The sequence below is a fragment of the Sinocyclocheilus rhinocerous genome, unplaced genomic scaffold (assembly GCF_001515625.1).
Source record: "Sinocyclocheilus rhinocerous isolate Xijiao unplaced genomic scaffold, SAMN03320098_v1.1 scaffold1275, whole genome shotgun sequence".
Classification (NCBI taxonomy): Eukaryota; Metazoa; Chordata; class Actinopteri; order Cypriniformes; family Cyprinidae; genus Sinocyclocheilus; species Sinocyclocheilus rhinocerous.
The window spans coordinates 6,941-18,938 of record NW_015628268.1 but is presented as its reverse complement, the minus strand read 5'-3'; the positions used below and the strand labels follow the sequence as shown (position 1 = coordinate 18,938).

Sequence of the window (11,998 nt, the reverse complement as noted above, 5' to 3'; positions counted from 1 at the left end):
AAAAAATATTTTATATAGGCCCTATGTTAATTTAGATTGGTTTGTAAAATAATATAATGTAATATAATATTAAAATATAAATAACTGTATTTTTAAATACAACATTGAATTATTGAACACTTACACATTTTTGAACAATTAGGGCCTATAATTTAAGTTTGTTTTTATTAGCTAGTAAACTAGTAAGACTACACATTCTGAACAATTATAGTTTTAAGCAGTGTATTAGCAGTTAGTTAGTATGCTACTCTCTGTAAAATATCTGTAAAAATGGGTCACAATCTACTATATGAAGGAATTTTCCGTATTGATTTTTCACAGGTTTTTTACCTGCATTTTAAATTCCGTATTGTATTTTGTGTTTTCGGGTTACAGGGTTACAATGGCTAATGAATAATGGATAACGGATAATATCCTGGAAAATTACTAGTATCTTTTCCATTTTTCTAGATATTTTTCTTACAGTGTACTAACCGATCAACAATCGCAGGTACAAGCTACTAACAAGGTGTATCATAAATTAACAATGATTAAATTATTAGTATTAAATTGAGCAATTGCTAATAGCAACTAACTTAATTCATGCGATGTGTGTACAGCTAGGCATCTTTGGTTTCCTCATTTTGTGTAATTTAGATGGAAAATGTGTGCCTTTTTATCTTTAGAGTCACTTATCAAAAGTTGCTAAAAGTTGCCAAATACATTTTAAAAATGGCTAAATTTGTTGCTAGGTGCTTTTGGAAGAAAAAGTTGCTAGGGTAGTGTGAAAAGTTGCTAAATTGGTAACACTGACATGTCTATAATCCCACCCACTCTAAAGCAGTACTAAACTGCAGTGGAAACGCAAACTGAGACGAGCTGTACCATGCAGTGGAAAAGTGGCAATTTTTATTTTTTTTGTATAACTTTTAATTCATCAACACAATGACTTGAATACACCTCTATAATCAATGGATTTCTGAATAAAAGTTAATTTAGAAATGTTTTGTGTGGCCATTACAAAAAGTACAAAAACTTCATCCTAAGGGCAATGTGTGGAGAAGAAGAGCAAGGAGAGAAATCTGATTAGTCAAATAAAGCCTACATTGAGTCTCAAGCACTGTCAACACTTTGGCTTCACAGATCTTTATTGAAACGGATTGAAACTATTTTTTTCATACTTTTTTCAATTAACTATAAATAAATTATTGCACATACACACATGGAACAGTTTGAGACACTCACGGTTTACAGGCAGATTATAATAATTTAGGACACAGTAAAGAGACCTTTCTACTGATTCCAAAAAACAAAAAAAACAAAAAAATAGATAGATCACAGAACATAAATGTCCAGGGTCCCTGATCATCTGGTTGAACATGCCATAGTCCTGCTGCAAGGAGACATGAGGTCTGCTTATGTGGCCAGAGCAATAAACTGCAAGGTCCATAATGTACTGTAAGAGGCCTATAAGACAGTGCTACAGGGAGACAAGGACAGCTGATCATTCTTGCAATGGCAAACCATGTGTCCCCCCCAGACATGTTTGCAAGTGCCTTGGTGGAAAAGTGGGGTAATCTCACAGCGAGAACTAGCAAATCTCCATGAGGATGTGATGCACTGTAGTGCTTAAAGCAGCCAGTGGCAACACAAGATACATACTGCAACTTTTGAAATTGATCCCCCTCTCTGTTCAGTGACTCAGCCCATTTGTTCAAACATCATTAAAACATGTTTGACTTGGTAAAAACACTTACCTGTTAAAAAGGTATTTGACGGAAATAAAAGCGGTTAAAAAAAAAAAAAAAAAAAAAAAATTAAATTTAGGATTTATATGCGCTCTATGACAAGCAACTTGAGAAACACCCACTAGTGATGTCAATGTACAAACAACCCGTAGAGGACACAAACTAGCTACCCATGATTTTTGCATAACCAGCCTGCGATCACACCTTGAACCAAGCAGCTGTAATGATTACAAAATAAGAGCTTTTAAAAGAATTTAAACCGATTACATAACCACAGAGAGAACAAAGAACACCGAAGATAAGGTAAACGTGCCAACAATAGAACTTCACTGGTCAAAGATATTGAACTACCAGTAGACAAGCATTTCTTCACCCCTTCCTAGAAGACATCATACCTACCATTAAATATTAATGCATCAGACCACATTAAAGCCCTTGCTGATTTAGATAGCCGAAAAAGGACCCAGCAAACACACCAAAGTTAATTTAAGCGATTTATTGTTTCCACACAAAATTAAGTTACATCAACTATGCAGCTATGACTTCACTTGCTGCAACAGCCTCAACAGGCCTGGTGACAAGCGCTCCTTTTGAGTAGTCTGGGAGCGCAGTGGTGCGGTATCCTGACGGTCAGGCTGCAACATGACTGATAGCTGGCTTGTGCTGACTGCAGGCCACTGGGTTGAGAGACAGGCTGGTATCGGGTCAGTCCTGGTTTTTGGCCACTAGGCTGTTGCATAGACTGGTAGCTGGCTTGAGCTGACTGCAATCCACTGGGCTTAGAGATATGCTGGTATTGGATCTGTCCTGGGTTTTGGCCACCAGGCCGGGGAACAAACTGGTAGCGCGTTTGGGCTGATTGGTATCGGATTTGTGCTGACTGCAGGCCACTGGGCTGAGAGACAGGCTGGTATCGGGTCAGTCCTGGTTTTTGGCCACTAGGCTGTTGCATAGATTGGTAGCTGGCTTGAGCCGACTGCAGGCCACTAGGTTGGGGCACAGACTGATAGCTGGCTTGTGCTGACTGCTGGCCACTAGACTGGTCCACAAATTGAGAGATGGCTTGTTCAGAACTTTGGCTGCTAGCTTGATATGACTGTTGGATGCTGGGCTGGGCCATAGGTTGGTAGCCTGCCTGTGCTGGTTGTACACTGCTGGCCTGAACGCTGGATTCATAATGTGACCCATGGCTGCCCTGCACTAACTGGTAACCAGGTAGGGAGGACAGATTTTGTCGCTGCACAGGCTTGAATATAATAGCAGAACTTGAAGTCTGGACTGGCCTGGTACCAGAAAAGAACTCTGAACCAACATGTGCAAGTCTACCTTTCTGGGGTTTGATAAATGGCTGTTGGGCACTGGACTGGGAGCTGGTCTGCATTGGTTGCTGGCTACTAGACACTACAGACTCCCTACTAGTCTGCACAAGATTTTGAGAACTGAGCTGTGCTGGCTGGGGTACAGACTCACTGTTCACACTTGTACCCAATGCAGTTGCCACAGAACCAGAAACAAGACGGCCACTACCAGCTAAAGATATCAGAGAACTTTGAAGTTGATTTCTAGCATTGGAGTCAGAACCAAACATATGAAGACTTGTCACTGGACCAGAGCCAATAGAGACTGTTTGAGGGCTATAGCTTACACTGCCATATACACCCCTAACTGCAGCACTGTAAGGGATATTCTTGGATCTTAGAGGCTCGATGGAATCAGATACAGCTCCTTGGCCATACCAGCTGGAATTTTGTGGTTTCACAACATCCTGCAAAGGGGGACCAGCCTCATAGGATCCAGGATAACCTCCACTGCGGACAAAGCCATCAACTAAGGAGAAAGGGGGGGAAAAATATAAGTCAAAGGGACATGTTGATAAACCTGGATTACAGAACTTGACTAAATAAAAAAACTAAAAAAAACAAAACAAAAAAAAAAACTTACCACTTCCAATTTGACCATGGACACAGAGACTGAGAAAGGCCAAAGAAATTCTGTAAAACAAAAGACTTGGCTTTAGTATTTGATAGAAGAACCAAACAAAGATAAAACAAATATATTGATTTAAGATCATACCTTAAGAATCGTATAGTGGTGTCCTCCATATCCAGCTAGAAATACACCAGTTCCCTACCTCAGCAACACCACTACAGAATCATAAAACACACGTTAGACCCCAACACATATTAGTGTTACTGAACTGTTCCTTTATAGTGCCTGCACCTGCCATTTACCTGTTGTTTCCTGATAATCAGTTGTCATGGAAACGTGTAATATGCAATTATTAGGTTCAGGTGTTACAGCTCTGATCATGACAACTACCGTTTCATTCCCCAGTCATGAGAACTACAAACAATGAAGATAAAACAGCAACATCAATTGCACACCTTTAATTTTACAGAGAATTGAGTTGGGTTTCTTATGAGGATAATATTATATAGGGCCTATTTAAACCCTGGTATTAAGGTCTGTCTCTGATAGGAGGAAATGTTCACCAGTGGTCATGTGTTAACATGCGTCTCAAATGTATCTCCCATGATCACTTGTTTTTCAGGCTTCTAGTGAAGGGTCTGATTTTGTTATATATATGAGAACATATATCATTCACATCACTGTGTTACTGTTTGTTGATAACTGTTCTTCTAAATGTACTTTAATTTTAATCAAACCTTCTTGTTCATGTGCATATAAATGTGCATTTCCAAATGTTTCGATTGGACGATTATTGTTGTTTAAAGCTGCAAGTAATCTGCAAACTTTATAAGCTTTCTTTAGATCAGGGGATGATTAACAGGTAAGTAGGTGGTCCTTCGTTGATGTAGGGGGAGGAAATTATTATTCACAATAAAGACGACCATTCAGGTGCAGCACCCCTTATGAATATTAATTCCCACAATTTTAGAAATTCTTGTTCCAGCATTTTAGGAGCTATAATTATTTCACTCTGTGTTTTTGCTTAATGGGCCATATTCATATTTACATTTCTGTGTAAATGTTTAATACATCTATATGTACATAATTTGCAATTCGTATTTATTCTACTTAACTGAATGCAACAATTTGCCTAAGAAATTAGGCACTGAAATGTTACATACCATCTACACAAAAATATTTAATGTATGTATGTATACATATGTATGTTTTAAAGACCAGTGTTTTAATTAAAAATAATTATAAAAGAAATCTCTAATAAGGTTTAAGTTTTTTAAGTTAATTCTCAAATGTTTACAAAATCATGTGGTAAAAATTGTAAATTGAAATATTTGAAAATGTGTATTTCAAAATTGTATTATTAAAAAAATGTTTTTCCAAACAATCATGAATTTTTTTATGTAGTTATATATATGAATATTTTATGTATTGTGATATATCTAATTCTACTGTGTATTGCAGAGTTTGCACAATGCTGAATGGTCACCCACTTAGCTAATACTCTTTGTTCCACTTTTGGCCAGCTTGGAGATGCTGTAATCCCTGTTGCTCTTTCTGTCTTTCTCTCTCCCTCCCTCCTTTCTTCTCCAGGCTTGCCATTCTCTGTTTTTTCCTTTAGCCTTCTAGACCCTGCCTCTTGGTCATCTAACTTGACTTTAATTGGACGACAAGTCTGCCAGCAGCTCAGCCATTGGTGGAGCTTAACAGCCATTATGCTTGTTCAGAAGGGCTGTAACTGTCCAACAGCAGGGGAGGGAAGAATGGGTGAAAAGAAGGGAGTGACAGAAGCGTGGAAGAGGGGGGCTGATTCAGCTGAGAGCAAGGAGGAGTGGAGCCATTAGTGCACGGAGTAGGGAACTTGCTGCCTGTGGGAAAGTAAACAGCACAGGGTTATTTGCCGCCCTCTCAGAGGCCTAAGTCCGGTAGCAGTGGATAAATGGAGGATGAGGATGTGTTCAAGGAGGCAGCTGATTTCATAGCAGGAAGTGCATGGGAGGTTGTTGGGATTAAAGTCCTTCTTGGGAGGTGCTGAAGCTTTCCTGTGGAAGTACTACTGAAGACAAAAAGGTGAGTTGTGCTGTTTATTGGTCTATCAATTTCACTTTTTTCTTGCACACTAATACTCTAAGTTTGCTTCCCGTTCATGCAACAAAGGCAGGGGCACCATGAAAAGGGGTCTTTTCTCTAGAGTGGGGGTAGGAGAAGAGAAGACAGAAGAGGAGGCTGTGCACTCTTTTACTAATTTTGTGGCTCATTGGGAAACAGTGGGATCTTACTAAACCCCAAAGAGACACTTTCACAGGCAGTTAAACCCCCCAAAAATAGTTCACCCCAAAAAAAGAAAATTCCAGACATTGTATGACTTTCAGTGGAACACAAAAGATGATATTTTGATACATTTCAAATGGTTTTGTCTATACAATGGAAGTCCCGTACTGAGACATTTTTTAATATTTACTTTTTCTCTGGTTCAGACGAATGAAAGGTTGGAAGCGATATGAAGGTGATTCAATGAATTTTGGGGTGAACTATCCCTTTAACCCAGTGCTAACCAGCAGAACTTCTGACACAGATGCAACTCTGAGGTGCAAATGCTAACTGGGAATTGTCGAATATTTTCAAACTCCATGTACAGTACATCCATATATCTGATTTAGAGAGAAATTAGAGCAGCTTTTTATGGACTAATTCCAACATAAGATTCATAATCACACACTTTGTATAGTACTGAGGGGCCTCACATCCCTAGTACTCCTAATCTGCATCTAGATGCCACTCAACTTTCACCGACTTCCTTTTACATGTGTTCCGTTTCCCTCCGTTTTTCTCTAAGACAGTTCAGCATCATTAGCAGTCCATGCAAGTCCGAGAGAGAGCTGCAGTACAAATGCACCCTGTCAGTAGTCTCTCCAAACCAAAGGGGGTTTTGGGCCCTCTGGGATGACAGAGGCATATGTACAATCACAGGGGCCTCCTAGCAGAAGTGATACTGGATATTGGGTGGAGGGAGCTCCGTCCACATGAATTTAGAATTTGAAGGTTCCCCGTCTAAGGCATGTGAGAATGTCCTCAGAAAGTGAAAGGTGTTGTATGAAGCCCTCTGCCCTGTTTGAGAACACATTACACAACAGCATGAGAAAAATGAAACACTATATGTTCAGAAGGTGAAAGAGGAGCTTGTGCTTTTTATGTGTTTGTTTCTATAGACGTAAAGGCAGAATTGAACAGATCTTTTGAATCTGTGCACGCCAAACCACATGCTTTGAAGATTTGAGTATGTGAATGAACAATGACATGTTACATGACCCTCTTTGTTGTGTGTTTTATGGTTATACTGTGTTTTGGCATCACTATATTATCAGGTGGCCAATGGAATTCCTTGCTTCAGTCATTTACACATGGTGACTCTGTATTTTATTTTAAATTCGCAATGAAACAGAAGTAGAAACAGACGTTTTTTTCTGTATTGTTTTATATATCTGAGTGTAATAGATTATCAAAAAAAAAAAGTAGTGTGGGACTTGTATCAGTTGTTGATGGATTTTGAGATGTGGGCATTCCACTCAAAAGTGAATGCAAATGAACACAAGCGGATCAGAGAAGTCATGCACATGTCAGAGAGAAGTCTGTTGTTTTCACTGCAAGGCCCAGTTATGATAATATTATTGACTTAACAGCACTTATACTATCAGATAAGAACAAAATTTGAACTGAATTGAGCTAGATAATGACACTAACTTTGCAACATCACACTGTTGTTGAACTGAATTGAATCAAGATTGACTTGAGCTGAATAATAGCAAAGCTGCTTTACTTGTGTCAAAATTGTTGAACTTTGGATCATTGACAATTATTGAACTGAATTGGAACAACACTGAACTAAATCAAGCCACATAATGACACTGTTATCTTCTGTAGAGCTGCTTTACAGCTCAAAAAAAAAATTTCGTAACTGATTAATTTTTACAACATTATCAGTTATTTTTCTGTTTATTAATGTGAAGCTGCTTTTAAACAATCTGTATTGTATAAAGGAGTGAATTTTCATTTCATGCTGAATTTAACATACTATTAATTCAAAAGTGCATTATAGACAACACCAAAGATGAATAATGCATCCTTGCATGTGGTCTGCAGAATCCCCTACTGCTGAGCTGGCACATTTTGAGTATGTGCAATTGTGGCAATAGAGGACATGTAGAGGTTTGTACACAGTCCAGCTGTTTAAATAGATGGGTTAGGTGCAGATTCCATGGAACCTGCCATTAAGTCAGAACACACTGGTGTTATTGTACATATATCCTGCACCTTTTGTCTGTGAGCTCAAATTAAAAAGATAAAAGCAAGATAAATATACACATGAAAAAAGACATACAGTAGCAAATTGCAACACAACCTTATTTTATAATCTGACATTATGTATTTTAAGATTTTGCAGTGTATTCATTCATGCCATGCACATATCCAAGTTTAATACCCTGTGGACGAGGATGACATCATTACTCTGTATGAATCACTGTCGGCATATCGCTGAGCTGTCTTGTGATAACTCCAGCTATCTCATGTGACGGACTCTTGGGACATTGATAAGAAGCGAAAAAGGAAGTTTCCTCCTTGAGTTGATACACTGCTGCCTCCATAGTTTTATTATAGCAAGTACCAGTGGTTGTCAGCTGGTGGTATGCAACTCAAAACTGGGTAGCAGGAAAACAGTACTAAAGCAAATATATAATATAATAATGTACAAAAGTTGCTTAAATACAGTAAATATTCTTATATCAATCAATAACAATGTAAATTCTGTTATGTTATCAAAATGCTGTTGCTGTTGTCAAAATCAGCAGGCGTACATACATTGTGACAGATCATTTTGGGAATGGCACTAAAAGTCTGTCTACTTCCTGAAGAGAGTGAATAATCCACTAGGTGGCAGAATATGTAGTATTTTGTAGTTTTTCAGGAAGGTATTGATTGTGTTAATGTGGAGGCCTTAAAAATGAATGTATCCAATATGATACAGTACATTTGGCATTATAGGGTTAAAAAAGGAGGAGAAAAGACTTTTTATTTTATTGGGATTACATGGGAAAAAATTCATCTGTCACTTACTGTAGTTTAAGATAGGCAAGTTAGGCAGATGCAAACAGAGAGTAGGGTCCTGTGTTGTCAATCATATTTATTATTGATTTACAAATCAATAAAAGATTGGTTTCTCTTTCATATTTCAGTAGACTTCATGGAGTTCTCAGGTGTGTTTCAATATTAATTTTGTCTCAGATGTGGCTCCTAAAATACAGTAATAGAATCAAGCTATATAATTAATGTGATGAGTCCAATTATTAATTTAATCCTAATCTCTTTTGATATTTCTTTTCTATGAGACTTTTTCTCCCAATAGAGCACAACTGACAGTAGTTTTGAATACCCATGCTATGTGCTTTGAATATTGATGCAGACTGGCCTTAACTAATGCACTGTCAATACCAGTCTGCATCAATACTTTTTAATGTCAATCACAATGCTGCATTACTCCACAAGCAAATCAGTTTACTTTCTGCTTCATAAAAAATCTAAGCGGAGGGAAACTGTGCACATACTTGTGTGCCATCAGCCAATCAGCATCGTCATGATGTCAATTTCCTGTGGTTCTCCTTGGTTAAGACTGTCATGTCATACATTGCTATCAGAAATGGATGAAATATTGGAGACAGATGATCCTTTCTCTTCAGCGGTGCTTGGTCCCACCATTTCTCACATCACATATCACTGACCTTTTGACTTGTGATCTAACAAACAGCCAGGCATTCCTCATGATGAATGCAGAAACAATGCTTTGTGAGTTTGTTCAAAGGTCTCATCACAAGAGTTCCATTGTGTGTGGTGTAACATGAAGTGGGTTGGCTGGAGAAACTGTGTTTATGGTCCACTGTAAGGGATGGTCCACTTTATCAGAATTGACACACATGAATAGGGTTACTGAAAAAACATGTCTGTTGTTTTTCAGGCTCCATTCATTACATTAGCATTTTTGTAACTGATTCAGTATTTGAATAAACATATAGGCAAACAACTTGTGGTTAGGTCTTCAAACAACCTTGACTTAAAGTGATGGTGTCCATTATACAAAATATATATAAGTAACTATTTATTATTAAATATTCTAGCGAGCCTGGGTTAATTAGTGATGTGTTATAGTTATGTGAAGTCTAAGCAAGTGGATGAGGTAAAAAAAATCTGATGGTACGTTTTTCTCTTGTGGCTGCGGCTCGCATCAAGTTCAAGACATTGATGCTTGCATATAGAACAGCCACAGGCTCAGCACCCACCTACTTCCACTCACTACTACGAATCTACATCCCCTCCAGAAGTCTGAGATCCGCTAGTGAGCGACGCCTCATGCTACCATCACAGAGAGGGTCAAAATCACTTTCCAGAACATTCTCGTTCACCATTCCTGGCTGGTGGAAGGATCTTCCCACACCTATCCGGAATGCTGAATCCCTGACAATTTTCAAGCGACAGCTGAAAACTCATCTCTTTCAACGATACTTGACTTCATCTTAAATAAAAAAAAAATAGCTTTATCTTTCTCTTTATTTATTCCTTTCCTTCCTAGCTTGTACTTATTTGAACAATGCCTAAAACTTGGTATTACAAGCGCTTCCTGTGTCTGTTTGCCTCTTTAAGAAGAATCGCTTTATGTATTCCCCAATTGTATGTCGCTTTGGATAAAAGCGTCTGCAAAATGACTAAAGTAAATGTAAATGTTGTGGCCATATTATTATGCAAACCAATTTTTATAGTCCTTTAGGCTTATAATCTTCTATTGCAAACATAGATTTTGGATAATAAATAAACAAACATCAATACATAACTGACATTCTGGTTTGTATGCCTAGTTGTGACATCATTTGTGTTCTGCAGAGAAAACCTTATTAGCTGTAATCTATTCCCTTATCCCTGCAGTTTTGCAAATAATCCAAGTAATTCCTGTACAATCATCTCCTCGTGGACAGTGAGGTCATCTACCAAAAGGCAATATCAGCAGACGTGTCACTGCATGGAATTGTGCCAACAAAGGAAACAATTGTGAGGTCATTAAACTGCAAAATGTGGGATGAGGGAGTATTTTGTCTTTAATTAATGGCGCAACTCATTAAATGAAGCTCTTTTTTTTTTACAGTTACATAGACGTGATAACGAAGGAATGTTTAATAAACTGTGTATAGTGCTTTAGGAGGGGGAGGAAAACCTCCCAAATGCCAAATCACTAAATTCCAAAGCAGGCTTGCCTGTAATTGCAACTTGATGACATCATTTTCATGTTATCTTATAGCGTTTTGGTCCAAAATATTATGTCCCAGTGATATACAAACTTGCATTTCATACAATAATGTAATTTACAAAAATATATATTTTTATTTTCAATGTGTAAACAAAGAGTAGGTAGTGTAAACGTTAAAAAAAACTTCATGCCTTAAATATTAATCATATGTCTTATATATATATATATACACACTTTATAGAAGCGCAAGTAAAAGACCTACACACAGTGTAACATGTACAGAGTAACATTTGACTTTTTTTTTTTTACAGAGCCCATGTCCACAGCTTCATCTCACCAGTACCTGGAGAAGGATGTGGAGGAAGAAGAGCAGAGAGAAAATATTAAATTCAAAGATGAGATCGGCAAACAAAAGGGCAAGACTACCTTTGGAGAGGAGACTGCAAAATGCAGTGAGCCTCAGACACATTTAAGTGAATTAGAAGGGACTCAGGAAAAACATTCAGATAACTTATCCCAAGCAGTCACTACAGTTTCCCCTGCTGGTCAGGAGTGTACCAGTCATTATAACACTAGTAAGTTTCTATTTTCAGTCATTTTCACATGTCTTGTTAACCTGGGAAATCATTTGGTATTGGGAATTATTGAACTACAGTACATGCTGGGGAACTTTTACCATTTCAAGGCAAGCTCTTACTACACTTAGCCGGAGAGCTTACCATTTTGGCATATACCTGCTTAAAAGTTAAGGCCTGGGCTGTATCCAAAATCGTCCAAAATCGCCCCCTATACCCTCATTCACTATTCCCTACATTCCCTCACTCAGTCATTTTCACATGTCTTGTTAACCTGGGAAATCATTTGGTATTGGGAATTATTGAACTACAGTACATGCTGGGGAACTTTTACCATTTCAAGGCAAGCTCTTACTACACTTAGCCAGAGAGCTTACCATTTTGGCATATACCTGCTTAAAAGTTAAGGCCTGGGCTGTATCCAAAATCGCCCCCTATACATTCACTATCTATTCCCTACATTAGGTCACTAATTCAGTTCA

At 38.0% G+C, this 11,998-nt stretch overlaps 1 protein-coding gene across 1 annotated transcript in view; it reads right to left on the bottom strand.

Moving 5' to 3' along the window:
• The window catches only part of LOC107737209 (transcriptional regulator DEF1-like), a 34,937-nt gene extending 31,027 nt beyond the window's left edge, over nt 1–3,910 (bottom strand). The window contains exons 1-3 of the mRNA XM_016548653.1: nt 3,801–3,910; nt 3,669–3,718; nt 2,414–3,554 (exon numbers count right to left, since the gene is read on the bottom strand). Coding sequence (XP_016404139.1) covers nt 2,414–3,554; nt 3,669–3,718; nt 3,801–3,829 — 1,220 coding nt within the window. The 5' untranslated portion in view covers nt 3,830–3,910. The remainder of the gene's footprint in view (nt 1–2,413; nt 3,555–3,668; nt 3,719–3,800) is intronic.
• Nucleotides 3,911–11,998: the final 8,088 nt, after the last annotated feature.